At 53.2% G+C, this 25,266-nt stretch overlaps 5 protein-coding genes across 5 annotated transcripts in view; 3 read left to right on the top strand and 2 right to left on the bottom strand.

Annotated features, from left to right (window-relative positions):
- Positions 1 to 704: 704 nt before the first annotated feature.
- TGME49_321660 (mannosyltransferase, putative) lies at positions 705 to 4,927 on the bottom strand. The gene is made up of 2 exons (XM_018783031.1): positions 2,116 to 4,927; positions 705 to 1,578 (listed from the first exon to the last, which is right to left on the bottom strand). Exons 1-2 carry the CDS (start codon positions 3,811 to 3,813, stop codon positions 970 to 972), a joined length of 2,307 nt encoding a protein of 768 aa, XP_018638410.1. The 5' UTR covers positions 3,814 to 4,927; the 3' UTR covers positions 705 to 969.
- Positions 4,928 to 5,606: 679 nt separating this feature from the next.
- Positions 5,607 to 9,852, top strand: TGME49_321680 (hypothetical protein). Its single transcript, XM_002371668.2, has 4 exons — positions 5,607 to 6,146; positions 7,350 to 7,747; positions 8,476 to 8,862; positions 9,218 to 9,852. Exons 1-4 carry the CDS (start codon positions 5,888 to 5,890, stop codon positions 9,290 to 9,292), a joined length of 1,119 nt encoding a protein of 372 aa, XP_002371709.1. The 5' UTR covers positions 5,607 to 5,887; the 3' UTR covers positions 9,293 to 9,852.
- TGME49_321685 (hypothetical protein) lies at positions 9,786 to 11,943 on the bottom strand (the record flags this gene model as incomplete). Its single annotated transcript, XM_018783032.1, has 5 exons — positions 9,786 to 9,963; positions 10,214 to 10,319; positions 10,711 to 10,857; positions 11,553 to 11,612; positions 11,721 to 11,943. The coding sequence occupies 5 exons, from the start codon at positions 11,941 to 11,943 to the stop codon at positions 9,786 to 9,788; spliced, it is 714 nt and encodes a 237-aa protein (XP_018638412.1).
- Positions 11,941 to 23,692, top strand: TGME49_321690 (hypothetical protein). The gene is made up of 14 exons (XM_018783033.1): positions 11,941 to 13,548; positions 14,062 to 14,196; positions 14,742 to 15,005; positions 15,336 to 15,416; positions 15,756 to 15,910; positions 16,488 to 16,563; positions 17,117 to 17,308; positions 17,793 to 17,836; positions 17,931 to 17,964; positions 18,355 to 18,477; positions 18,614 to 18,697; positions 19,061 to 19,190; positions 19,838 to 19,964; positions 21,194 to 23,692. Exons 1-14 carry the CDS (start codon positions 12,588 to 12,590, stop codon positions 21,572 to 21,574), a joined length of 2,787 nt encoding a protein of 928 aa, XP_018638411.1. The 5' UTR covers positions 11,941 to 12,587; the 3' UTR covers positions 21,575 to 23,692.
- A 25-nt stretch (positions 23,693 to 23,717) lies between these two features.
- The window catches only part of TGME49_321700 (hypothetical protein), a gene marked incomplete at its 3' end in the record, with an annotated part of 1,846 nt that continues 297 nt past the window's right edge, over positions 23,718 to 25,266 (top strand). The window contains exons 1-2 of the mRNA XM_018783034.1: positions 23,718 to 24,449; positions 25,005 to 25,224. Coding sequence (XP_018638413.1) covers positions 23,870 to 24,449; positions 25,005 to 25,224 — 800 coding nt within the window. The 5' untranslated portion in view covers positions 23,718 to 23,869. The remainder of the gene's footprint in view (positions 24,450 to 25,004; positions 25,225 to 25,266) is intronic.

Raw genomic sequence — 25,266 nt, 5'->3', positions numbered from 1 at the left:
CTTTTCACGGCCAGGTTCCAGTAACGGGGGCACTTGTTCCCAAGCGGGGTTCGACAGTTTCAACCATGAGGCGACCCCTCTCGAAACTACCTTCGAATGTGAGTGGTTTTTTCTGCGAAAAAAACGTGGAAGTCGGTGCCTCGAGACGAACTTCCGCCTACACAGTGACGACTGATGTATTGCGCGCGTACCTCGCTGTCCAGAGGGTTCATGGGGCTGACGTTCCGCCAGCCAAGCAAAACCGGCTCTGGAACGGACAAGATCAAGAGTACCCACGTCAGCTTTTTACACAAAAGTACAAAAGGATCGAGACAGAAGGCAGCGTCTGCACAGAGCGGTACTGCGTAAACTGGATAAGATCCTTGAAAACGTGACAAAAACGAGACTTGTCGCCGCGCAGGCATTCCGCGATACTGTTTCCGCAGAACGGTGAAACTGAAATTTTGCCTCGTGTAGAATAGTTTAATATCGATGTAATAACGGATGAAAAAGTCCGTGGCGTACACTGAGAGTCGAATGTGAGGCGTTCCCTAGTCGTGAGGTAGCTTCCCGAAATGAGCATGAAACTCCTGGATTGTTATGCAAGGACGAACGACCCGCTTAAGAACAAAACAAAGGCTAGACGACACGTTCTATATGTTTGCAGTCTTTGCTAGCGGTGCTCCGAAGAGGTCCTGGTGGATCCTGCTTATAGCAGAGAAGTCAATTTTCGTGAAGAATTCTGTGTGTCTGGCAAAAAGTGTTCTCTTTGAGACACAGCCACTTTGCCCGTGTACATATTCTCCAACAGCATGCCGCCAAAAAGACCAAATCTGCGGTTCACTACACGAAATTGTGGTTTCTCAGCGATGGTCGCCAAGCCTCCATCACGTCAGTGTGTGTTTGTAGTGAAAACTGCTCCGCTGGTAAAAAGCACCACGATTCAGCGAAAATAACAAATGCAAGTGACAGTTGTTCACGCGCAGCCTGCTACTGCTGATCGTTCGACTTGCGTCTTTCAAATACAAGCAGATATTGCCACAAAACGTTGTCCGCCGGCGTTTCTGCAAAGGCGGCATCAAAGATAGGATCTACTGCTTGCTTGTAGCCGCGCTCTGCAAGCCACTCAGCAAGGTCCGACATGAGTGCGTTGGGAAAAATCAAATGCGTTGGCATTTCTCGAGCCTCCAGAGGAACCCGGAAACGATATTCGAGACACTTAGCAGGGTTCGTCGAGATGTGCTGTTGGCTTTTCGCATCTCCGAACCACGAGTTGGTACGAGGGTCGCTATTTTCTGCTACATGGGAGTACGCGTCGGAAGACTTTTTGTCTGTTCGCTTGTCAGGGAATTGTGTCGGCAAGCGTGGAAACAAGCTGTCAAGAAAAGCAATGCGCTCCTCTTTGTTTCCGGTCCAGAATCGTTGTTGCCAGTTCATCGGCAGAAGGGCGTCATCGACTCTAGGTGAACAGTCTAGGAATCCCATGGGGATTCGTCGATGCACGTGGGAGTAGAAGGGCAACTCGTGACAGGAGGTCAAAAAGAAGACCGAAGCTGCCTCAGGCAGCGACTGCAGATGCGCCACAACCCGCGAAGCACCCTGCAACCGAAACGCAATATCCGCACACCAACACACTTTCTTCATTTTCTCGGTGTCACACAGTGGCGAGTGCGTACCCCACTTGGCGGAGAACTCACACAGAAACCGCCTGTCACGAAAAGCATGGTTCCTTTCAAAAGCCTGTCAAGACGAAAGGTGGCACCATGTCCACCATAAAGGCACTTAACGCCTGTGGAAGCTGCTGTCCAGGCGAACAGGCGGTGACTAGCAACTGCACACGTAGCACATTGGTTTCTTCTTGTGGCTCGCCCTGGAGGGATTTCATATCCTGAAAGCCATATTCTTTTGCCATCTCGAAAGTTTGCTACCTGTCCCGCCCTCAGTCCTGATACCTAAGATAGCAAAAAAGGATCTTCCAATTGAAGAATACAGTGTATTATCACAAAATGCATCTGCCACAAACGGTAAATATCCACAGTACGCGTGTTACACTATCTATCATCAAAAGTGTCCCGTGAACGATTGACCCTGGAAGCTGGCTACCGCCCGTGGAAAGCATTGCACTATCATAGGTACCATTTGGTGGAAGAAACCGCAGAAGACCGCTGCGACGATTTGGAGAACAAATGCCAGTCCTAGGCCCAGCTTGAGCAGTCTCGATGCCCTGTAGCGCTTGGATGCCGGGTGGTGCGTGTCGCCATCCAGCAACGGAGATGCCTGGAGTTGCTGGATAACGACAGACCGGCCTTTAATAGCGGTGGCGACACCAATGCCCGTAAAGATGAGCAACTGGGGCAAAAAAGGCACCATAAACCGATATTCTTTATGCGTTGCAGTGGACAGCAACACAAGTGCGCAGATTGTGGCAACTGCTGTCGCGCCGTCGTCCCTCATCATGAGCGTTTTGATGATTCTTAGAATAGCGAATCCGTACCTGAGATGGGCTGGCTGTTTGTCTTCGTCATTCCCCGTGGATTCCAGCGAACGTCGAAGGGAACCCCTCAACGCCTTCCACCACACACACACACCTACCACCAGAAAGGGATAAAACGACAGCAAAACAACTCCCGGTCCCTCAAGGAGGAAGTAGTGCCAGGGTTTCTCTCCGTAGAACTTCCCTGGGTCAGAGAACAAATTGAACTTGACGAAGTTCCATGGAGGGAAAGTGACGAACCCGTAGAAGAGAGAGTCACACACGAGACAGCACGCAACTGCCACCAGACCAACGGCAACGCACAGGCCGAGGAAACACCTAGGTTGCACAGATGATACCCGGCCATTATTTCCTTCATTTGCAGGCGTCTTACAAGACGCGTCCGCACACAACTGCGCCAATTTGAACAGGCAAAATACCGCCCAGAATATAGCCGCCGTCGGCCGGACTAGAACACCTAGCGCCGCCAACAGCAACGCCCACATCAAGTACACTTTCGAAGTGAAGCCTTTCGCAGTGTTCGAGCTCCCATCGGAACTACAGTCGTTTTTTTCCGTAGGTCGCCCCGTGTCGAGCAAAGTCACCTTCGAACGGACGCGATTTCTCAATGCGTAAGGGGATCCGTGAAGTTCAAAGGAACCCGCTTCGTCGGGTGTCAGATCGAGGGAACACGTCGGCGTCCCTGATGCGCGATTGTGCACTCTGGAAGACACTTGACCAAAGAAAACGAGGCTCCACACATTCAAAGCAGCCTCGATACAACTCGAGTATGTGCGCGGCAGACAGAAGAACTGGAACCAGCTGAAGACGCAACAGAGAAGGACGTAGAAGGACAGAAAACTTGGTTCGGTCACAGTTGTGCCTCGGACGGTCCCCCGCTTTGGAAGGCTCCCTTGGAGAGGGTACCAGACTTGGGCAAGTTGGAATGTGCCGTAGTCAGTGAAGCCAGCGATAATGCTCTGCATCACACGCGGAGCGAGGGCGATGACAGAGGGGCTGTCGAGGCTGAAACGACCGAGCAGCCAGTACAGACCCGCAAAAAGAGCAGGGTGAATGACACTTCGCAGCGCGATGCAAGGCTCCCATTCCCATGTAAGGAACCCGTAGCCAAAGACAAGGTGGTGGGCGACCTCGCTGGACTGCCAGTGTTCGTCCGGGTTGAACGACGAGTTTAAAACCAGCCCGTTGACGATCCGGAACGCAATCAGCCCCGCAAGGATCCACCTGACCTGGAGTGTCGCGAGCGGCTTCTTGAGAGCGCTCAAGTGGTGCAGGCGACTGTGCGAATCTCCCCTGTTTCGCGACCGCTCACGGGCGAGTTCCCCTTCCACTGACACCATTTTCCTGGCGACTGCTTGACACTCACAAGTCAGATGCAAGCTAGCTGCTCCGTGCCGACAGCATCAAGACACGTTTCTAAGGATTCCCCTTCAGATCAATGCACACTCCTCGTGAATGCTTAAAAAGGCAGTTTCACAAACGGGGACCGGCCACTCCGGCCTGTCCGGCGGCAAGTGTGTCGAGAAAATGTGGCACCATTCGGAAAGATCACCTGAATTTATCCGCAGGTGAAACAGCCCGGAGCACGAACCAGTAGCATACTCTTGGACAAGTAAGGATATACGGCGGCAATGCACAAAGACGTTCGTCAAAACACTCGGTACCCAAACACCGCACCGTGTACGGATATCTCTCCATGCGGAGGAGGCAAAAGCCGGCTCAACAACGAACGGCTGGCGGCCACAAAAAACCACGTCCCGGTGTCAACTGTTTTGGGGTAAGCCGGCGAGCTTTTTCAATCAACAGCGGCTCATACCTTAAAACCAAGGACGCTGCCGACTGTCGACTACAGAACAGATGTGCAAGCGCCACACACAGTGGTTTTGCATTGGAGAGGTCCTTTGGACCCGTCAGGCCCTCACCATCCGCTAGAGGGAAAAAACTCCAAGGAAGGGTGGGAACGAGGAAGAAAAAGTGACAAGCAATGGAACCGCGATCGGAACACGGTTTTGGAAATGGACAAAGCAGTCGCGGGCGTGTCCCGGCGGTGTACATACAGCTAACGAGAAGGCAAGGACGCCGCGAGGACGCTGTCGATCTCATCATCGAAAAGAATCGCTCCGATGGTGACTCTGTGGCACTTTTTTGTGGTTTCTTCAAGGACAGTTTTCTCGAGATGGACTGTCCTGTCATTCCCTGCATGAGTCCTGGGGTACGCTGTGCTGCAACGTGCAACACGCTGAAGGCGCCATCGCTCGATTGTTACGTCGTGTGTTCTGTCTCGAAGTGCGACTCACCCGCCTCTAGTCACAGCGTCAGCTGTCGTCGTGTGCCATGCTATTCTTCCGATGTTCCAAGGAAAAGCCGTTAACTTGCAAAAAAGCTGATGCGTCCTACCCGTGCCCACCTCCGGGCCGTCAGCTCGAGGTGCAGCGAATCCTCGTTTCTCATTCGCGGTCGAGTCGTCGACCGGTCTTCCTATTGTGTGCGCTATCGAGAGCCGTGCTGACTAGGGGTGGGGAAACGGGTGCACAAAAAACGGTTCCTGAGTGTTTTGTGTTTATGAAAGGCAGAGAAACAGCTGAAATCGACGTATCGATCCAAGCGTTTAGGGTGTCCGACCCGCCCTGCTGAAGTGGCCCACGCCCTCTCGAGCATTGGCCGTATATTTTCTTTGCCACTCAGTTTCCCCCACAAACCATTGCCGGTGAGCAAGACTTTTGGCTGTCGACTCCCCCTCGTTTCCTCGTTTGGACGGTAGAGAGGCTTTGCCTGTGTTTTAAACCAGAAGCAAACTCCCTCAACTGCGCCGCACTTCTCCCGCAGTGTACTTGAGATCGAGGTGTGCTTAAAGCATTCAGCTGACAATCGTTTTGTGTCGTGTGCATTCCGAAAAGTGCCAACTTGCTGCAGTCGCCCTGCGCTGTGGACGAAGCTGCGTAAAGCGGGGTGGCCACGCTTTCTTGCACGTAGGCCAGCCTCTCTGTCTCACCCCTCACAGCGGTCGGCCGGGCATGCAAGATCTCAGCGCGGGGGTGCAGGCACACAGGTGGAGAGCGCTGTAGGGAATGTATGGGGACCTGGATCCAGGCTAGTATACGAGGCGGGAGAGCGGGTCGAATTCTCGACCTCCTACTTGTTCGCTTCTGCATTCTTCGTCCCGAGGCTCGTATTATTTTTCGAGGGGGCACTACTGCGTTTTTTCGTCTCCTTTTCTCCCTCCTGTTGCCGCCTCCTCTCTCTTCTGCTTTGCTGTCAATTCGTCTGTACTCTCTGTGCTGTGCTGCGTTCGCGCATTGTTTGCGGAACCCCCGGGAAGTTTTCGGGTGATGCGACGTCTCGTTTTCGACCCGGAACGGCCAATATTTCTCCCTTTTCGACGTGGTTTGACGGCGAACTCAGCGAGTCTCTAACATGGCACCCCAACGAAAATACTACACCGTTGGCGTGTCCAATAAATTCTCAGCTTTTGCGGACAATGACAGCGAAGGAGGGGATTCGTCGGGTGAAGAGGACGTGATTCTCTCTTCGCCTCCTGTGCCCACAGCAGAAACGCAAAGTACCGGCAAACAGCTGTCCGGGACGAACGCCGGAAGCGCCGCGGGGAAGAAGGCAAACGAAGGCGTTTCTGCTCACCACGACTCTGAAAGGCGCCCCAGAGCTTCTGCGGGAGGTAAGAAAAAAAACGCGTAACGCACAGACAAGCTAGTGACCGGCTTTCCTGCCTCGCCAGGTCTCCCCACCCTGGACGCACGCAGCATCGCCGCGTTCACTCAGCTGACTGTCGGGGAAAACGACTGTCAGCTTTTTAAAATGACAAGAGAGAATAAACCGCAAGTACGAAATAGAAGTGGCGGCCGAGAAAACTGGCCAAGAAAAGAAAAATTCACTTCAGGGGACGACGAAACAGGTGTCCGACGTCCGTCGCGCGGCACTACACACTCAAATGCGTCAATAGATACGAGTACCGGCGTACATTCCCTCGGATTTTATTTCGGAGCTGCCTTTTCATCATCGGCTAGATTTTCTACTTTGGAAAAAGGGGGGTAAAGTGGAAAAAGGGCCGGAGGACGATGGCGTGGGCGGACGGTTCATCGAACGGCGGTGAATTGCAGTTCCCCCTCCCCCCTCACCGTTCCTTTTTAGGCTAGAGGCAGAGTACCACAGTCGACTGTCGCTGCGGCTTTGCAACTCACCTCCCTATTGTTTGTGCATCAGTGTCGCGTGAATCCTGTAAACGGACTGGTATGCTGCTGAAGCTACTGGTCGTCAATCATTTCCGTTCCTTCCGGAAGTCGCCACTGCTCTTTGCCCACATACCTCTCCCGTCATTTACACATATTTAATCCACGAATTGACGCAGACGTTAGCCCAAGGGGGTGAACATTTTTTCGAAGAAGCACACCTACCCTTATCTTCAACATCATGAGTTGATAGGTTTTATCGACCGTGCCGTGTTTTGTGTGTGGGTGGCCTCTCGCCATCTGACGGGCGCGCTCTCATGTCGATTTCTCAGTAAAGACTCCGTACTGGCCACCGACTCCGACGTTTGTCAATTCATCTGCAGTGCAGCGACTGTCGAGACCTAGAATTTACGTGGTTTATCGGGCTTCTGAAGACACTCTAGTGCAGTGTATGACCCTCTCCGGAGCAGGCCTCTGGATCTTCCCTCTGCATACAGAACCGCGCCGCACACACAGCCTGCTCAAGCGTATACGTATATATATATATATATATGTATGTATATGAATCATTGTTTCTCCTTGTGTCTGTGCATTCGTCGTGTGGCTTTCATGTGTCGATGCTCTCCTTCACAGTCACGCTGAGGTCTTTGCTGTGCTTCTCATCTTGTGTCTTTTTCTTCTTTTTCCTGTAGGTCGCTACGGCCGCGAGGACCAGAGCGCAGCGAACGCCTACCGCCAGGGGGAGTTTGGAGGTCGGGGCCGGGGGGGTCAGCGCGGGAGATTTCCTCGAAGAAACTTTGTCCAGGGCGAAGAGAACGAGGAAAATGTCGAGCAGACGTTCGGCGTGCGTCGCGGAAACTTCCGCGGAGGCCGAGGCCGCGGCGGATTCTACTCGCGAGGCCGAGGCGGGGTCCAGGGCGACCGCCACACTGCCGCGGCTATGGGGGGCCGGGACCCCAAGAAGGGAGGCGGCGGCGCGCACAACTGGGGTGACGACGAACGCGTAGCTGCTGCGGGAGAACAGGAAGTCGAGAAGACTGAAGAAGAGAAGGAGAAGAGACAGGACAGCGAAGAAGCCGAAGAAGAAAAGGTGAGAAGGGACGCAAATCGGGAGCTCAAAAAGTCCAGCCGAACACGGGGACAAACCTTCTGTCGATCTGCACCGCAGTGTGCGTCGCACTTATTTATGTTTGTGTTTGTGTGTATGCATAATACGCTGGCGCATTGTGAGAGGAGACGGCTTGGGGGGGGACGGGGGGTTTCCGTGGTGTCTGTTGTTCTTCGGCAGGGAAGTCTCTTGAGAGAGTGGGTGTACAGCGCGACGTCGGTGGGAGTGCGTATGCGTAGGGGGCGAGGTTTCCCTGTATGTGCAAGGAGGGGATGTCGCGACCTCTTGTATCAACATCTATTCTGGTTTTCTGGACATCCTGAAGTATATATTCTAATTCTACTACCTGCTTTTGGTGTAGTATCTCAAACTTTATGTATGTATTCATGTCGAGCGGTCTTTGGTGGTCAGTCGATGATCTTACGGTTGTATGGAGGCAAAAAGGTTTGTGTCGACAGAGAGGCTGGACACCTCGACTGGCGAGACGGAGACGAGAAAGGGGAGGCGCGAAGTTCCCGCTCCCCGGGTTTTCATAGACGAGCCTGTATTGCTCCGAATCTTGTGAAGTTGGTTCGTTCCGTCCTCGTTTCTCTGCGCTGCGGAGCGAGTCTTCTCTGCACCTCCACGACCGTTTGAGTGGGCAGTGTTTCTCCCGTCGGCGCGCGTGTGAATCGCGGGAGAGACGCGTGGGCTCATGTCCTGTGTGGCAGAAGGGCGGAGACGAAGACGTTGAGGAGGAGAAGAAGGATGAAGAAGTGCTGGACCTGGAGGCCTACAAGAAGATGCTCGAAGGCAAGCGTCAGAACTTGCCGAACTTCATCAAGAAGTCGAACAAGAAGATCACAACAGACCAGGAACTCGAGGCGCAAGGCTACACCTTGCACGTGAAGGAAGGCCGCGAAGAAGAGGAGGAAGAAACTGCTTCGGAGGAGGAAGACGAGCACGCAGAGCCGAAGAAAAAGACCATGAACGTCTTCGAATATATTCACAACGGAGGCGGACGTGTCAACCTCTTCCCCAGCCGCAGGAGAGGCCGCGGAGGCGCAGGACCGTCTGGCTCGCGGGAGTTCCGTGGAGGACGCGGCCGTGGACGCGGGGTGAGTCACTTTTCACCGAGAGTGAACCGATGACGGCTGCGTGGAGAGAGGGACCGTCTTCGAAAAAAGTGCAGCTGCAGGGCAAGTTTTCAGAACGGTGCTGTTTCGCGTCCAAGGGCGACGGAGAACAGACATGCCTCGCTCTTCGTGGACTAGGTCCTCAACGGTTGATCTCTTCCCCGGGAGACGCGTAAAAACACTGAAGCGGAAGCAAAGCCGTTCTCAACGTCTCCTGCGAGTCCAGGAGCAACGTCCTCTTGCATCTGTACATGTGTATATACCTGTGGTTGTCTTTTTTTGTGCGTATTCAATTGGTTCAAAAGGAGACATGGTGTGTTTGTGTGTTGCTCTGCAGGGAAGCTTCGTCAAGAGCCGTGACGCTCCTGACATCCAAGACGAACGCGCTTTTCCCACTTTGGGAGGCCGCTAGAAGCCGTAGGAGTGTCAACTGCGCGACTTCGACTTGGAGTCGGGAAAAGCTCGCAGTGGCGCACACGAGAGTCAAAGCAACGGAGACGGAGGCCGTTTTGCGACGGAAACATTTAGGTGTCGAGGCTGGTGTGTGCAGAAGCCGAAGGGGACGCACCACGGCGGCCCGCGAAGAACTCTGTCGAAAGTGTTTTTCCATCTGCGTGGGTGAAACGCATTTTCATGTCTAGATGCCGACTCTTTCTGCTGTTCGTCTATTGTCCAAAACATGTAAACAGCATCAAACGCCCTCTGTCGGGACTGGACGGCGTCGTCGCGAGGCGAAGCTCCTGCTCGCGAGTCTGTCTACGAAAATCGACGTGTCTGCATTTCTTGCCAGCACTCGGTCTCTGGAAAAGCATGTGTCTGTGTGCAGTGTGTCTGTGGTGCTTGGGAGAGTTCCTTCACTCCGGCTGTTTCGTTCGAAGCAACTGCGTCGTCCAGGCACATACGTGCTAACGGCGACTTCCAGTCCGGTTCCGAAAACCCGTCCACGGCGAAAATTTATTTCTGCCAAATGCGTCAGAAAAAAGTCCTGGCGAAAACCTGACCCACTTCTTGCGGAGGTCAACAGCCGCCCGGGTGTGGTGCAGTTGCCGGTCGTTCTCGCACGCTTCACCTGGAAAGCCACGACTAAAAAGAGTCGACAGCCGAATGCGAAAGGCAATTCGCAGAGAAACCACACGAATTCAGGACAGTCTTCTCGCACAAGCGTATACTTGCGGAATCATGATCGTCGCTTCGGTAGGCTTCTCTCACACCTCCGAAGCATAGAGACACACACAGCAATTCCCGAGGAAACAGGGAGCTTCTAGGGTACTGACGCGTTCGTTCCTCATCTAGTCGGGAAGTACTGGTTTCGATCTTAAAGGTTTTTGTTTACCGGATCCAGCTTCTGTGGTGTTTCCATGGTTTCAAGGTCGTGGTAGATGGGACGACCTTCCACGCAGAAAAGCCGACAAGACGGAAAGAGGAGTTTGCACCGCGATCTGTGTCGAAAAACAGAACGTCGAACCCTAATCGCAAAGACGCGTTCCCAAAAAACATAGGGACGGCATTTTTGTTGCAGACTCTGGAGCTTGCGCGCCGGACGAAAAATTCGCTCACAGAACTTGGTGCCCTTTCCTGGTGGAAACCCCAACACTAGGAGTGACACACGCGGCTAAACACCTTCAGTATCGGGAATCTACAATTCCCGAATGTAGCGAGATCTAAACAGCGAGACTCGCGAGCACGATTTCAAATGCGAGCAGTGAACTCTTACATCCTAGGAGGTGTTTTGTGTGTGCGGGGACAAAGAAGTAGGCAGTCTATTGGTTTTACTTCTTCGCTCAGACACTCGCGACAAGCGGAAACAGGGAAAGGTGAGTTCCTGCTCACCCTTTTGTCTGCTTGGTTTCTCCCGGCTGCTTTTCCCTCCTGGTTGTGTTACACCAGCGCTTCCCGTTTTTTGACGGGGCTCTTCAGCAGCGAGGCAGTCCGGGATCTCATAGGATTTGCCTTTCAGGCTGCAAGGACCTTTGTACCCTGTAAATTACAGACATCACATTTCTGTTTCTATTTTGAAGGTATCTCCCATTTCCATACCCCATCCGCTCTCGACAAGGAGCATGGAGCGGCAGGGCAGTGCCTCCCTTGAAAACAGCACGAGGCGTCTCAGGTTCCGAATTTATCGCCTTTACAATGATTATCCGGTGGGGAGAAAAGACCTCTTTACTCTCGGCCCCAGCCATCCGGAGACCACAACCAGAACCGGTTCGCCACTTTTCTTCCCTCCTGCGAATTCCGCGCGTAGGATTCGCCGGCAAACCTCACTACAGCGTATAATTGGAGAATTCTGCAGATGTGTATGTACACGGGTGAAGAACCATGTACGGCGACAACCGGAAAGAGGTGTAAATAGCACGTATTATTGCCTCTGGCTGGAAGACGTAGAGGACGAGTGGCGGCGACGCTGCTCAGCGTGAGACGTAGAAGGGCGCGTCTTCGTTTACGTGTCTCAATAAAAAGACAAAGACGAAAAGAGGAAGGAAGCCCAGCCCTCATTTACAGGAGAACGTGGGCGAGGGCGGAAGGACAGTTTTTTCTGTTCGGTGCGAGCTACCTGAAAAAAATGCGTTCTACATCTAGATGTCAACTATGGGTTTCCGTTGACGGCGAAGAGAAAAACAGGACGCAAGAGCCCAAATTTCCTGCCGCCCCTCCTCAGTTTCTATAATCACCTGGAAAAGGAAGAGAGAGGAAAACGCTCTGCCTCTTCCCATGAGGACAAGCCCCAACTGCTGCCGCTGTGGAATGATGAAAGTGTCAAGCTCATGAGGTTTGAGGCGGTGTCTGCGCCTTTTTGATCTTTCGTCTGTGTTTCCAAACGCGAGCCAAAACTCTCACACGATGTCGCAGAGTTTTCGGAGAGCTAACGCAGACGTTCTTGCCGTTTTTATTTCCAAAATCGCGAAAGTGCTGCGGATCTACGTGGAGATGTCTGGATGCGTGTCTGCCCGCGCCCGCCGCAACCCCCAGAACAAAATCGCCTCGCGCGCTACGCAAAATCGGGAGCTTCTGCTGTCGCTTTTTGCTGAACATTTGTTTCCTATAGTTAAGTATCCTAGGCATTTGGCTGCGCGCCACAGTTTTGACGAACAACGGACTCTTTGTTCGCTTCGTTAGACTGCTTTCTTGTCGCCTCGACTTGACAAGGGCTCGCGAAATCCGAAACGCTGCAAGGTGATTACTCTCGAGGTCACTCGCCAAGGGGGGAGGATGGTGAAGCTGACGCTTTTGTTTTTCTTTGTCTCTTCTCCTTTTCGTCTCCTTTCTTTTTTCTAGTCCAGAAGGTTTTAGATACCCGGACGTTCCTTGCGACCTTCGCGCGAACAGATATAGGTGGTTTCAAGACTCGTTTGTTTTTCCACGAACAAAAAGGCATGCGACTTCGAGAGAGCGTCGCCGGCAATCGCCCCCGAGTCTTCTTCGCTGTCCGCGTCGCTCTTTTCTTTTCCCTGCTTCTCTTTCTTCGCCTGTGTCTTCTCCCCCCCTCGCCTTGGTCTAGGCCTTAGTCTTTGTCACCAGTGCTTTCCAGGACTCTCGCTCCTGTTCAGTTTCCGCTCAAATTTCCTTCAAGAGTGCTTTCGAGGCGCTCCGCCGTTCTTGCGTGAGCGCGAGAGGTCCGGGAGGTCTCTTTGTCCAGCCGACTTGTCTCGAACGCATGTTTTTCCTTTTCTTGGCCTCTCTCCCTCTCTCCTCGACGGCTACCGAAGATGGAGGCAGGGGGGAAGAATCTCTCGCATCTGCGTGTCACGCGGCCTCGCTCTCGCGAGTCTGGACCCTCCGAGGTTGACTTGCTCCTCCCTTTGTCGTCTCTTCCGTCATCGTCCCAGTCTCGCTCGAGGTCGTCTCTCTGCCGTCGGTCTTTGTCTCTCCCGTTGAAAAACGCTCGTCAGTTGTCTCGAAGCTTGCCTGCGATCTTCTGCTGGCTCTCCATCTGTCTCTTGACTCTACTGTCGTGCTCCGCCGTTTCTTCTTCTCCTGTCCCACATCCCGTTCCTTCTATCTCTTCTCCTTCTTCTCTCTCTCCTTCTTCTCTCTCTTCTCCTTCTTCTCTCTCTTCTCCTTCTTCTCTCTCTTCGTCTCCATTGCCTGAGCACCATCTTCCAAATGGCCCTCTGGAGGCTCCACCACCTCCCGGTGGAAGCGATGTGCTACAGGCTCTTGAGTCGGCTTTCAAGGCAAACTATGCCCACATAAATGGACGTCTTTCCTCTCCTGCCCCCTCGCTTCCTGATCGGCTTTCTTCTCTCTCTTCTCCTCCCTCTCCTTTCTCTCCTCGCTCTCCCGGGCATGCCGTCCAGGTGCCTCGAAGTCTCGCGGCTTCGACCTTGACGGCGGCGCCAGGTTTTGTGGGCAAACAGTCGCATCACTTGAAAGTGGAGAAATGCAGTGGCTTGGACGTCTTTCTCGTCTCCAACCTTCCGACAGATCTCGCCGCCCGGTACCCAGCTTTCGCAGTTCGCGAGGCCGCTGAAGGCCATGGATTGCCTGTTCTCCACCACGTCCATTTGGAGGAGGAGGCCGCGAGCGACAACCCAGACAACGCGGCTGTCGAGAAGAAAATGAACAACCGCCAAGTCGACAGAGACGTCGCCGCCAATCCCAGACTCGTCGTCGAACACACCCAAGTGACGCCTCTCTGGAACGTGACAGAGCCGGGGAACCGAGAAGGTGAGGTTGCGAAGCCAACTGACAGAGAGACAGCGGGACAGCAGTCGCACCACCAACGCATGCAACAGGCTCACGTCTCAGGTCACAGAAAGGCGCATGCGTAGAGGAATTTGCAGACGCTGGGGCGCCCCCAACTCGTAGAACCTACATGTATGTATCTGCGTTCGCTTCTGCGTCTCGATCTCTATCCGGATCTTTTTGCATATATAAGAGCGTGCATCTATTTTTTGCGGCGCGCGTAGAGTGGTGTGTGTCGGTCGACAGCAGAGACAGCGAAGAAGCAATCTGCGCGATAACCGTCTCCCCACGAAGTGAATCGATGGCCACGTGCATGCGGATCAGCGGAAAACTCCACGCCATGCAGAGACTGAGGTCCTTTCTTTAGGACGCGCGTTCTGAATCTCTTCCGCCGCCGATGCTGCCATGTGTCGCTCTGTTTACATGTTTACTCGGTCCACAAGCGAGAACGTCTCTGTGCTGAACTGCAGAATAAGTGGATTTTATGATTTTCAGGTCTGCCGGTCATCCGCATCGCCGAGGGCGCTGCTTCTGTCTTCCGCATGTCGGCGCCGGTCGTCGGCCTCGGAGATATGCTCTCTGCTCTTCTCGAAATGCCTGTCATGCACGTTGAGATCCATGCAGATTACAGTAAGACCAAGACAGAAAAAACACTCTCTCCTTTTTTCGCGTCCCGTTCTCACTTCTTTCCCCTCTTTTCTATCTTTCTCCGTTCCTCTATCTGTCGCCCCCATTACACTTCTCGCTCTCTCTTTCTCTGTTCTTTTTATCTCTCCCTGTCCCTCGCTCTTTGTCTTCTCTCGCTCTGTTCCGTCTCTCGTTCTCGCCGTCTTCCTCCTTGTCTCTGGGTTTTCTCTCTCGGTGTCCAGAAAAAGACAGACTCCGCGTTCTGTTCCCCGACTGTCGTGGAAGCAGACGGAACGCAGAGGCGAGGTCGGTGGACGGAGCTTCTGTTCGGATTCGAACTTTGGCGACGATTGCCGCGAGCGCGTTTCGTCGGCCTTTTCGCGTCTCGCCTGTCTGTCGCCGCTGTGTTTTTGTGGACTTCCTGGGTACGCGCTTCAGAGCGACCTTTGTGCCGCGGGGCTTTCGCCCTCTACGCGGTGTGTTCCTCATGTGCATCCGTTTGGAGTTTCTTGTCTGTGTCTCTGCGCGTCTTCTCGGTGCTTTCGAAGGCGTCGCGCTGTCCTATCGCTTGAACGCGGCAGAAGGGAGGGAAATCTTCCACAGCCACGTCGATCCGAGGCACCGACCGATTGCGGACCTCGACATCCAGTACCTCAAGTGCCGAGACCCGCAAGCAGACGAACTGGAAGTCGGACTTGATGAGGCGAAAAAGCACGCGCTCATGGTCAATGTGACAGTCTCGACGCATGCGTGCACCCCTGTCAGCTTCTTCTGGAAAGTCGTCTGCGCCGGGAACGACCGCCACCTCCAACGTAGGCAGACCGGAAAAGGCGGACGCGAAGGAGAAACAGTGGAGCACAGACAGACAAGGGGGTCGCCCACTCGAAGGAAGCAGAGAATGAAGAAACGCAGCAGATGGGGAACAGGCAGAAAAGAAGCAGCAGCAGGCAAAGGAGAAGCAGGCGAAGAAGAGAAGAAAGCAGAGAAAGAGACAAACGCTATGCACTGGAAGAGAGCACAGAAAAACATATTTCTTCTGGCGTCTGCTGCTTTCCCCTCTTTGACTTCAGCTGCAGTGGCGTTCCCAGGTCTCACGTCCCTCCAGTGCTCGTGTCTTTCGTTTTTTCTTCTCACTTCCGCAGCTCCGGCGCACGGCCTGCATATCGGGACGACGCGTCCAGCCCAGATAAAGCTTGGACAGGATCGCAACTTCGACGATACAGGTAAAGAGTCGAAAGATCTTTTGTTCTTCTGACTTTTCGTCACAGCCAGACACAACTATATCTTTCTATGTGTCTGTACTTAAAGTCGTGAACCCGGTACTAGTTATTCGTAGGTCTTCACTTCCAAGAGAAACAATTGCATCAGCCGGGAGTGCGTCTCGGCGAGACGAGATTGTCAGACTCTCATCACTCACCTCCCAAATCACGCATTTCGCTCTATCGCCACATCTACTTTTAAATATTTAGTAGCTGCGTATGTGTCACTGCCCGATATATATATATATGTATATGTGGATGTATCCGCATCTTTATTTTTGCTTTTTTTCTTTCATGTTTCAGCTTCGGGAGACGGGGCGTCTTCTGGGTTGCTTGACGAAGCCCGGCGGCACAGACTGAAGCTCATGACGCAGCTGGAGGGAGACCTGGTGGCGGATGGTGTGTCGACCCCCGGATGTGCAGATGTTCGGAGGCCGCAGGTGTTGATTCCCCGAGACGTGAGTGGAGAACGCGGAGCGGAGATGGAAGGGAGGAAACAGGACCTCGAAAAACGAAGGAAAAGGAGACAAAAAGTGGAGGCGAGGTGTGAAAGGAAAGAGAATGAGAGGTGACAGAGGGTGGGAGGTGAACTCGAGAGAGTGGTGGAGATGGGAGATAAGAAATAGGGAGAAGTGGAGAGGAAAAGGAAAAGAAGGAAGCAGGGAGGAGAGACAGCTCTGCGAGGAAAGGAGAGAAAAAGGAGGGAAGATGCAAGCAGACCCTGAAGAGGCAAGGGGAATAAAGGAGAGAATCGAGTGGCCGAGAGAGAGAGAGAGACAAAGAACGACTGCTCGCGTGGTGCGGAGAGAAGAATCATCGCACAGGTCGAGAGGCAACGGCGTGAGGAAGGACCAGAAGGAAGCAGGCGAGAAAGAGAGAACAGCGAGGAAGCGGGAAGCCATCAGAGGAGAGAAAATGCTGAGGAGAAAAAAGAGAGCACTGCTTCGGAAAGAAGACGATGCAGCTTTTCAAGAAAGAGAAACGCGCGACGAAACAGATTTCACGGCGAAACAGGCTGTCCTTTTGTTTCCCCAGAAAACGTCTATGGACTTCTTCGTCTGGTGTAAAAAGTGTGACTCCGGCCACGTCACGCTGCAACTCCCAAGTATCGGTATGTGCTTTTTGCGGGTCCTCAGTTTTAGCTGAAATTCATCTTCTCTCCACTCTTCTTCTCAGTTTGTCCAGATTTCTCTCCGGGCGGGCATGAGCGTAGAAGCAGAGGTCTTTAGGTGCCGGCGTTTGCATGGGTCCTTCTTTGGATCCTGACTTGATTTCGAGAGATTTTTTGGCCGGCGAGGCCTCTCCTTCACCCTGTACTTCCGTGCATTCCATATGCCGAGGAGAGCCAGTCTTCTCACCCAGAATTGTCCCGTTGGCCGTGTTTTCGCGGTATACATGCATCCCTAAAAGGAGGGTCTCTGAATCAGTGAAGAACTGCCGCTTTCCTTCGATCGAAGACGCCCAACACGATGGCGCTGATCCTACTAGCACCGCCCGAGTAGGCCTTTCCTCTCGCTGTGAACACGAGTAAAGAGTGACGTGAGAGAGAGCACGCGATATCTAGAAGGTGCAGGGTCGCCATCTAAACCAACTGATTGAGGATGGTGCACACGAGCACCCTTCTGGACTGCTTGAGACGTCCCTGCTGGTTTCTCTCTTTTCAGCGGCAGACTTGGACGTCATGTACCCCGTTGTTCACCACTTCCACTCGGTGAATTCGCGAGAGGAGCGAGACCGAGACGCCAGCACGCCCGGCATCATTTCCCCCTCACATGTCACTGTGGTGGATGTAAAGGAAGGCCAAGAAGACAGAGACGTCCACCATTTCCGAATCGATTTCAACTGCAAAGCTGAAGGTGGGGCGATGCGGCCTCCAGGATGTGTCCACCGCCTCGCGAAGCCGGGAAACGCGACAGAGAACAAGCAGTTGGTGCCTCTGTCTTCGGTGGCTCTTTTCAATTCCATGGGTGGAGCGCGTGGTAGAGTGTCTTCGCTCTCGTGGGCTGGCAGACGTTCCAGTCAAACGTATCCATTGTAAAGCTTGAACGTTGTGCAGCTGCAGCTGAGCCAGCAGCTCCTTTCAGTACAGCTCCTTTGTCACGACTTGGCCACAGTTATTTTGCACGAGTGTGTATTCGTTTATCAACGTTTCAAAGAAAAACGAATTTCCAATTTTCATTTTGGTGTTGCACCTAAGATTTCTCGTCCCACTCGCTTGCCGCGGTGCACCCATGTCGTTGTGGTAACCATATAAGTTTCGCGAGTCTGCATGGTGTCTGTGTCTCCAAATGCGGCAACCAAAATGATGGCCAAAACGCGTTTCTCTGATGTCGATTCTAGGAGACTCCATCGTCGCTCTCGAGTTCCTGCTCCACGGATTCAAAGTAAGCGAGGCGGCACTCGTTCCCTGCTGGCGCCTGATGTAGCCCTGTTCCCCTTCGTGTGGTGCATAGTTCTTTCTTTTCCGTTTTTCTGCAGGCAATCCAAGTCTTCATTCGGAAACACTGTGAAGGTGAGATTCAGATCTGAAAACAGCCTTTCCCGTGAGGTGTTTCGTAGTACCGCGAGCCAGGCGTTCGCTGCTTTTCGACTTAGGGTCGCCGCCGCAGGAGCTCCCCTCCTTGTCGCAGCTCAACCGTCGAGAAACACACTCAACGTGAATTCAGAGATTCACGTCTATCTGTGTCTATTTCCGCATGCATAAAAGGGTCCGTAAATGCGGGTGACTGTCTAAATCTGACTCTCTGCAGATACCTCGTGTGGCAGAGAGAAGGCCGTGGACACGTGCATCTCTTCCAAGGTAAAATGCTTCCGTCCTGAAACATGTCACCACCGTGTCTCTTTTCGTCTTTTGCGTTTTTGATTCACCTCGCTTCGTGTGTTTTGCCTCGACCTTTCTCAGCCACAGTTGAAACCGCCCTCAAGGATCCAGTGTGCGCCACGGGTGTCGCGAGCCCGGATGGGACTGCATGCTGTGCGAGCAAATGCGGAGTGTGTGGTGGCGACCAGTGTCACGAGCGTCCAGGTACGAAGGCGCGTTCACGGGACGGCGAATGCCGCAAACAGTTCCCTGTTCTGAACTTTTTCTAGCGAGACGGGAGTTTCGGATTCACGGTGAGACTCCATGCGCGTATCACCCTTTGGCTCCACTGTTTTTGTAGGATCCGTCGACGAATGCTGCGTGACTTATATTCACGCCCGGCGACGCATGTGTGCTTTCAACGCTCCCCCTTGCGTCCTTCGCTGTACGTGCACTCCATTTCGCAAATGCGCGGAGACCGCGACTTCGGTCCGGGGGGGCTTGGCAGGTCTCTCCCGCTAGCCTTGTTGTGTAGTGTGTGCAGCGACCGGCAAAGAATCAAGAGCAATACAGAAACGAAGCAGTCTGTGCAATCTCAAATGTGTGCAGCTACCCCTGATTCGAACAACCTATACGTGTATACACCGTTTCGAAGTGTCCTCAGATATGTGTGACCATGTCCACTCATACATATATATATATATATATATCGGTATGTTTTTGTGTGCAGAGCTCGAGTGTTTGTGTGTGTATGTGGACTGGCTTTTGTTTACTGAGATAGACGGAGGAATCTGCGTTGTGTTTTCAGCCTTAAACGACGATGCAGTTGTACATGCGCCTTCGGCGCTGCAAGTGTCCCAGCAGGCTCGAGGGCCGTCTTTCTTTGTCTCTTCGCTTCTTCAGTTTGTCTTCTTTGCCTTCTGGCTGTCACTTTGCGGGTAATGAAAGAGCGCCTCGAGGGCAATCAACACGGAATGAAAGCGAGTTGCCCTCTTAGTTTTCTTATGTGTCGCTGTCGTGACGGGGAAACACCAGTCGCCTCCAGAGAAATCACCTTCACGGATGCCTTCTCCTATTCGTCGTTCACATACGGGTCTTTCGTCTTTTTTCGGCGTTCCTGCCGTCTCTCGCAACCGTCAAGGACTTTGGCTTTTGTGCCCGTGCACCCGCGTTTTCACGGACGAATCACCTCTGAGGATCTGGACAAGCTTCAGGCGCCTTCTTCGCAACATATTTCACGGAAAACTGAGTGTTCGCAAGTTGGGCAGCCCCGGGTCCCGGAGGAACGGTCAAACGATTAAAGACTCTTAGGTCGTGTGTTCTGCGTTTGCGATTTGAGTTACTCTGTTAACCCTGGCGGCTGCTTGTGCCTGGGATTGTCAGCGAGGTGGCCCTCTTCGCCTTTGGTGCACAAACGCTCTCCTGAGTGTGTCAGATTAACGAGAAAAACGACGGCAGACAGGAGCGAGAAAACGTGTTCTCCCGCTCTGGGAGTGACCGTCGTTCACGGTGTCTCTGTGGATCATCTATTCGTAGACGGCGTTGCTGCTTTCGTTTGCTTCTTGAAACGGTGTTTGCATTTCAGGGCTCTTCTGCTTCTCTTGCTTCTCTACCTCTACACGGTGTTGCATCGTCTCGTCGTTCTGCATCTGCCCATCAGCGTCGCGCTGCTCCCTTCGCTGTCCCAGCTGATCCAGACCGCATTCTTGGGGGTGAGAGAAAAATCGAATGAACCCCCCTGAAGAGATGGACAGTGCAACGGGGAAACGGAACTAAACAGAGGGTTGGGGGGAAGAGGGGGGATACTGCAGACGAATTCGAGATACAAACGGTGTGGGAGGTGTCCACAGAGTGAGCAGCCGCAAAGAGGAGCAGGTGGGGGCGAGGCGAGGCCAGGGTCTCTTGGATAGTTTTATTAACTCTGTTTCAATACGAGTTCAAATGTTTAGAGTCCTAGGATTGATGAAGTCCAATCTACCAGTGAGAGGGCGAAGCAGGGAACACAGGGAGGAGAGGGGAAGTTGGAGGAACTCGGACGAGAGAACGGCATGCAGGGCAACAGGCAGAAATGGGAAACGCGTATCTACTAAAGAAATTTGGGGACGAGTGCAAACCACGACCTGGTAGGTGACCGTACGGGCGCAGCAGACACGCCACGTGACACCGGGAGACAGAGAACTAGTTAGAAATAAAAAGCGAAGACAGCGACGAGGGGCGACGACGCAGACACGGCGAACGGCGAGGGGAGAGAAGCAAAAAGGAGGAAGAACATCGCACGAGAAGGTGGCCTCTGTTTGCCAGACCCAAGTTATGTTGTCTTAGCAAAGCATACAGTTTCTAGATTGTAATTCCTGTAGGCGTAGAACCGATCGAAGAAAGGCATAGCAAGATGGAGAAGAGCCGTGTGCGAAGGAAAAAAAGAAGGAAAGTATGTTTTTCTGTGTCGGACTCGCGTATGGAAAGATGGAAAGATACCCTCCAGTTTGATTCGGTTCACTCCCGCTTCGACCCGTACTAGGTTTCAACGTTGTGCCAAGAAGGATCCGGGAACTTCTTTGGACCATTCTGTACGGGTGGTTCGGTCCAAATGAACTACATATTTAAATGGGCGCATGAACAGTCAAGAGAGCACGAGGGTTGACGAACAGCTCTCACAGTTTTCCTCTCCTCTTATCTTGAGTATTTTCTTCAAAACGAAACAATGAATACTTATTCGAGGTTTCAAAGGTTGGTCTGGTCTGCTCGCGCCCTGAAGTGACAAGGAAATATGTATGTGGAGTCTCTTGAGTACTGAACTAAAAATTGAAAAACACGAAATGTTCTGCGTACGTTTTCGTCCTTCATCGATAACAAATAAAGTTGAAAATCATTTATCTCAACATTCAAATCACTGTACGCTATTTTCTGAACTGTCTCTCTCTTTTGGTGTTTCGCTCTTCAGTTCGGCGCCCTAAGGCATTTTTATCTGTCCAAGCTGCAAGCCATGACGTCAAAGCGCCATGCATACACGTCTTTTGACGAGCCTTCGTCTTCGGCACCTTCTTCGTGGATGCCGGAGTTTTCGATTTTTCAGGCTTCCACGCCGAGTCCGCAGTTCATTCCTCTGTCTTCTCTCTCTTCTTCATCTGATTACTTCCCCCGGGAGACGCGCCGAAGCCCACACAGGCGCAGCGAAGAAGGTCAAGAAGAAGCAGAAGAGAGTTCTGCGCTCCCTGGCGTCCCTTCTCGCGTGCCGAGGGCCGGGCGAGTGGCGGAAAACGGAGAGCTGGGAGCAAGTGCACGAGTCGAGCACTTTGATGACTTTGAATTCGGTGATTTGTAGAAATAAAGACGACACATGCCAGTCAGTTGCATCTCAGCTGCGTGAGCCATACCGCCGCTCTGCGGTACCCGTCAAACGCGGGGCGCGTCCGTGGGGACGGTCCGCCCGCCTCCCCTCCCCGCAAGAGCTACACAAATGTCTGCATATCTAAGCATGAGCGTATGTAGGCATGTGTTCGTGTGAGTGTCGGTTCGTGGCGCTCATCATACACGCGCAGAGAAGTGAAGAAATAGAACGGACAAAGAAAATAGCGGTTCGTAGATCGGTATGCGTCTATCGAACACTTGTCATAACTGGTTTGCGGCGCGTGGCTCCGAGGCGCGCTTGCACATCTAGAAAGAAGGTCAGGTTCACAAGAAGCGAAAACAGACGGCGCCCGAACTGTCCAGACACTAAGGCAAGAGGTTAAGCACGCATGGCGGCGTTCCCGCGTTCTCCCGACGCAACCCGCCCAGAATTTCTTGGGCGTTGTTTCTTTTATATTCTCTGTGCACAGAGTGAAAAGGGGGACGGGAAAAGAAAGCAGGAGTGGATGTCGTGCGCACGAGCCTCGCAGGGCATGTGCCGTTGGAAGTGGCTGCCGATCTTTGCTAGTCACGTCGAACAGCTGCTTTGTAGAATTCCACTGTGTCACTCGAAAAACGTGGCGCCTGGTACACATTCTTTATCTCTGTCTTTCGCAGCGTGTCTGCCGACTGCGTGGTTTCCGTTTTTAGGTTATTTTGACCTCAATTTACTCTCTATTCCCTTGCTTCAATGATCCTTTTGACAGAAATAAACCTCATTACCGTTTTACATAGTACGCTTCTGCTCTCCCCAGGGCAAAAGCTGACTGGCTCCCGTCCCCGGCAATCTCACCTCTTCCTCCTCGCTTCGCCATTTCAGTCCTTTCCCTTCGCGCTGTCTCAGTCGTGACAGCCTGTGTTTTTTGTCTAGATCAGGTCTTCTCTAGTAGCTATCTTTCATGAACACAGATAAGGTGGGAAATTCGCGCGACAGTGATTAGATAGTGATGACGATGCATGACCTTCCAAGACAAAGAGCAGCTAACGGCCGCGTAGTGGACAATGTGGCGATATAGGAGAGTCAAGCCAGAGGTGCTTTTAATCTTCGTCCTCTTGCGGCTTCCCTCCTTTTTCCCTCTCTTTCACAGTGTGGCAACCTCTCAACCGTCTGGGCTGTGTGTGTGTAGTTTGTTTCGATTTGTACTAGAAATAAACGCAAGTGCATTTATCTCACAATACGAGGATCCGCGGGCTTATTTACACAGGCGTCTGGCTTGGTCTCGGGGAATTCCTCCGCACGGGATGTACGGTCTAGTGTATATATAGTTCGATTGACACTGGATTTCCGATGGTCTCTTGATTGCTGTGGGTGGAGAGGAGAGTAAGGAAGCCGTGCCATTATTGTCCCACTGAGCTGTTGCAGTTAATGCCAACTTCCAGCGAATCACTTTCGCAAGGAGGGCGGGCGGTGGGCGATTGCTGGCTCCCGTCTACGTGTTTGAGTCGTTTATCAAGAGCCTGGGAAAGTACTGGTCGATTCACAGTTCAGGTTGATTTCATAGTTACCACCTGGGGATTTATTGTGCATCAGAGTATGTAGTAACTGAGCTAGAAATAACATAGTATCGAAGGAGGCGATGGCTACGAGAACCCCGAGCATTTATACGCCGTGGCGTGCGGGAGTGAACAGAAGGATGCACATACAGTGCCAAAGGGTCTGGCGGTCTCAGTGCTCCGGAGAGGTACTGGTGATGAGTCCAAGCACTGCTGCGAAAAAAACGTAGGAGTTAACAGGAGGGCCGCTCGACAAAAACCGGTTGTTCCCGAATTTTCTGGGCCCTTGACTCTTGCCGGGGACAAAACACAAAACGCGGTCGGCAGTGCACTGGGCGGACCGTTCAGGACCTGTTTTTTGTGTTTTTGCTTCTTTGTTGCCTCCTCGTATCCCTCGCAAGTCTCTGCTCTGCTCAAATCTTTCCGCCGCTGCTAGGCTGAGTGCAAGTGACTCAGCCTCCACAGCAGGGGGCCTTTGCCATTCGCCCCCCCATTGCTTGGGTGACCCCGTTGCACCATCAGTGATTGACTTGCCTCATCAGGTTCCGCCTAACGCCTCATCATAATTTCTCGGGGTGAAAAACCAAGAGGCCATTCAACTACACCTTCATTTCCGCGTGTCGGATATTGTTGAGCACGCAATTACTTAGCAAGTCCCGGGTGTTCTTCACGAATCTCGGGGTTTTGTCTAGAAGCCGACCTCACCGAGCGAAGCCTGAAGGTTGCGTGCATCAAAATGAGGACGTCTGTTGCCCTGTTTTTCGCGGCGCTAGGCAGTATCAGCCTGCCCTGCACGCTCCATGTCTCCCTAGCTGCGCCAATGCAAGGAACGTTGGGCCCGGATGTGCCAGAAAACATCGGTGAGCCTCCTGTTCTTCCGTCCTCTTCCAGTGATGTTCCACTGCGAGGGGCCGAAGGCGGGAGCACTCAGGAGGGCGCCGTGGAGGGACCCCTGCCACAGGAATGGAGACAACCGCCCCCAAAGCCTCCCCGTCGACGTCTGGTCGAGTCGATGCCCAGCCATTCGAGTTCGTCTATCCGCAGAGGAGGAGAGAGTATCGTCACAGGGCCTGAAAACGTTGCCAATGACGAGGGTGGTTCTCCATCTGACGATTTGAAGATCGTACAGCCCGAGGATGTGCCGCCTGGGGGCCCGGGGCCGAAAGCTCCCGGAGTTGGTACCAGGATGAGAAACTGGGTCATGAGAGTGCCAAATATAGAACTGCAACCACCCAGGCAGGTGGTTGGTCGCATGGGCCGCTTCGTCGGAGGTGCCCGACGGGCTGTTGGACGCGGTTGGCGGCGGTTCACCACGGGTATGGCGGGAGTCACTGACCGTGTTAGAGGACGACTTGCTGCACGAAAGAGCTTCGGATTCCGCAACGAGGAGGCGGTCGGACAATCGTAACTCGCATCGCTGGCCCCATCGTTAACAGTTGTGGCCCCCGAAGGCGAAGCGTTGGAGGTTGCGCGTGAGGCGGGGCTGCGGTCTGGGGCCTCTATCAACCTTGTGTCCGTTACAACTGGTGAACAAGTGACGGTATCTCTCAGAGCACCACTCGGAATTGGAGAGTATACGGCAGTTTTCAGCGGATTCATCTCTGGCGTTGATTCTGAACTCGCTGTGAAGGCGTTTCTCGGGAAGACTACAGAGTCGATGTCAGTTGCCGAGACAGAGGCTAGAATCCTGAAAATCGTGTCGCTGAGAGACCCGGCGGACGCAATGCGTCGACTTCGTCTCTTGGCTCCCATCGAGACACTGGTTTACCGAAGAGACGGTGATTCTGCCGATCAGAGCGAAGGCAGGCCGGTTGTCCTGGTTCCCAAGGCCTCGTCCTCGCTGGTGGATGTCATCAATTTTCTGCGCTCAGGTGATGCCTCAGCATTCGATGATCAAGCGAAGAAAATTGTCCGCCTGGGCGCGACTGTGCAGCTGATCCAACTTCTGGCAGCACTGCACACGCGAAAAGTAGTGCACAGAATGCTGGAACCCAAAAGCGTTCTGCTCTTCAGTCATGGCCTTCTCTACCTCTCCGACCTCGGCAGAGCACGTCGCCACGGGGAGAGGTTCACGACATCCCGTCCGAGTAGGTACGGTGCACCTGAGGTTTTGGAGCACCCCCGAGACACCGT

This window comes from Toxoplasma gondii, chromosome Ib (genome assembly GCF_000006565.2).
Source record: "Toxoplasma gondii ME49 chromosome Ib, whole genome shotgun sequence".
NCBI classification, from domain to species: Eukaryota; Apicomplexa; class Conoidasida; order Eucoccidiorida; family Sarcocystidae; genus Toxoplasma; species Toxoplasma gondii.
This window is presented reverse-complemented; position numbering and strand designations above follow the sequence as displayed.

What these genes read in the sequence shown, in the direction of transcription:
- TGME49_321660 (XM_018783031.1), bottom strand. Translation starts at nt 3,813, where the DNA reads ATGGTGTCAGTGGAAGGGGAACTCGCCCGTGAGCGGTCGCGAAACAGG. An exon ending in GCGGTTTCTTCCACCAAATG is followed by an intron (nt 1,579 to 2,115) that starts GTACCTATGATA and finishes TTTCGGTTGCAG; the next exon opens with GGTGCTTCGCGGGTTGTGGC.
- TGME49_321680 (XM_002371668.2), top strand. Translation starts at nt 5,888, where the DNA reads ATGGCACCCCAACGAAAATACTACACCGTTGGCGTGTCCAATAAATTC. An exon ending in AAGAAGCCGAAGAAGAAAAG is followed by an intron (nt 7,748 to 8,475) that starts GTGAGAAGGGAC and finishes CCTGTGTGGCAG; the next exon opens with AAGGGCGGAGACGAAGACGT. An exon ending in GACGCGGCCGTGGACGCGGG is followed by an intron (nt 8,863 to 9,217) that starts GTGAGTCACTTT and finishes GTTGCTCTGCAG; the next exon opens with GGAAGCTTCGTCAAGAGCCG.
- TGME49_321690 (XM_018783033.1), top strand. Translation starts at nt 12,588, where the DNA reads ATGGAGGCAGGGGGGAAGAATCTCTCGCATCTGCGTGTCACGCGGCCT. An exon ending in TCCTGCTCCACGGATTCAAA is followed by an intron (nt 17,837 to 17,930) that starts GTAAGCGAGGCG and finishes GTTTTTCTGCAG; the next exon opens with GCAATCCAAGTCTTCATTCG. An exon ending in TTCTGGCTGTCACTTTGCGG is followed by an intron (nt 19,191 to 19,837) that starts GTAATGAAAGAG and finishes TTTGCATTTCAG; the next exon opens with GGCTCTTCTGCTTCTCTTGC.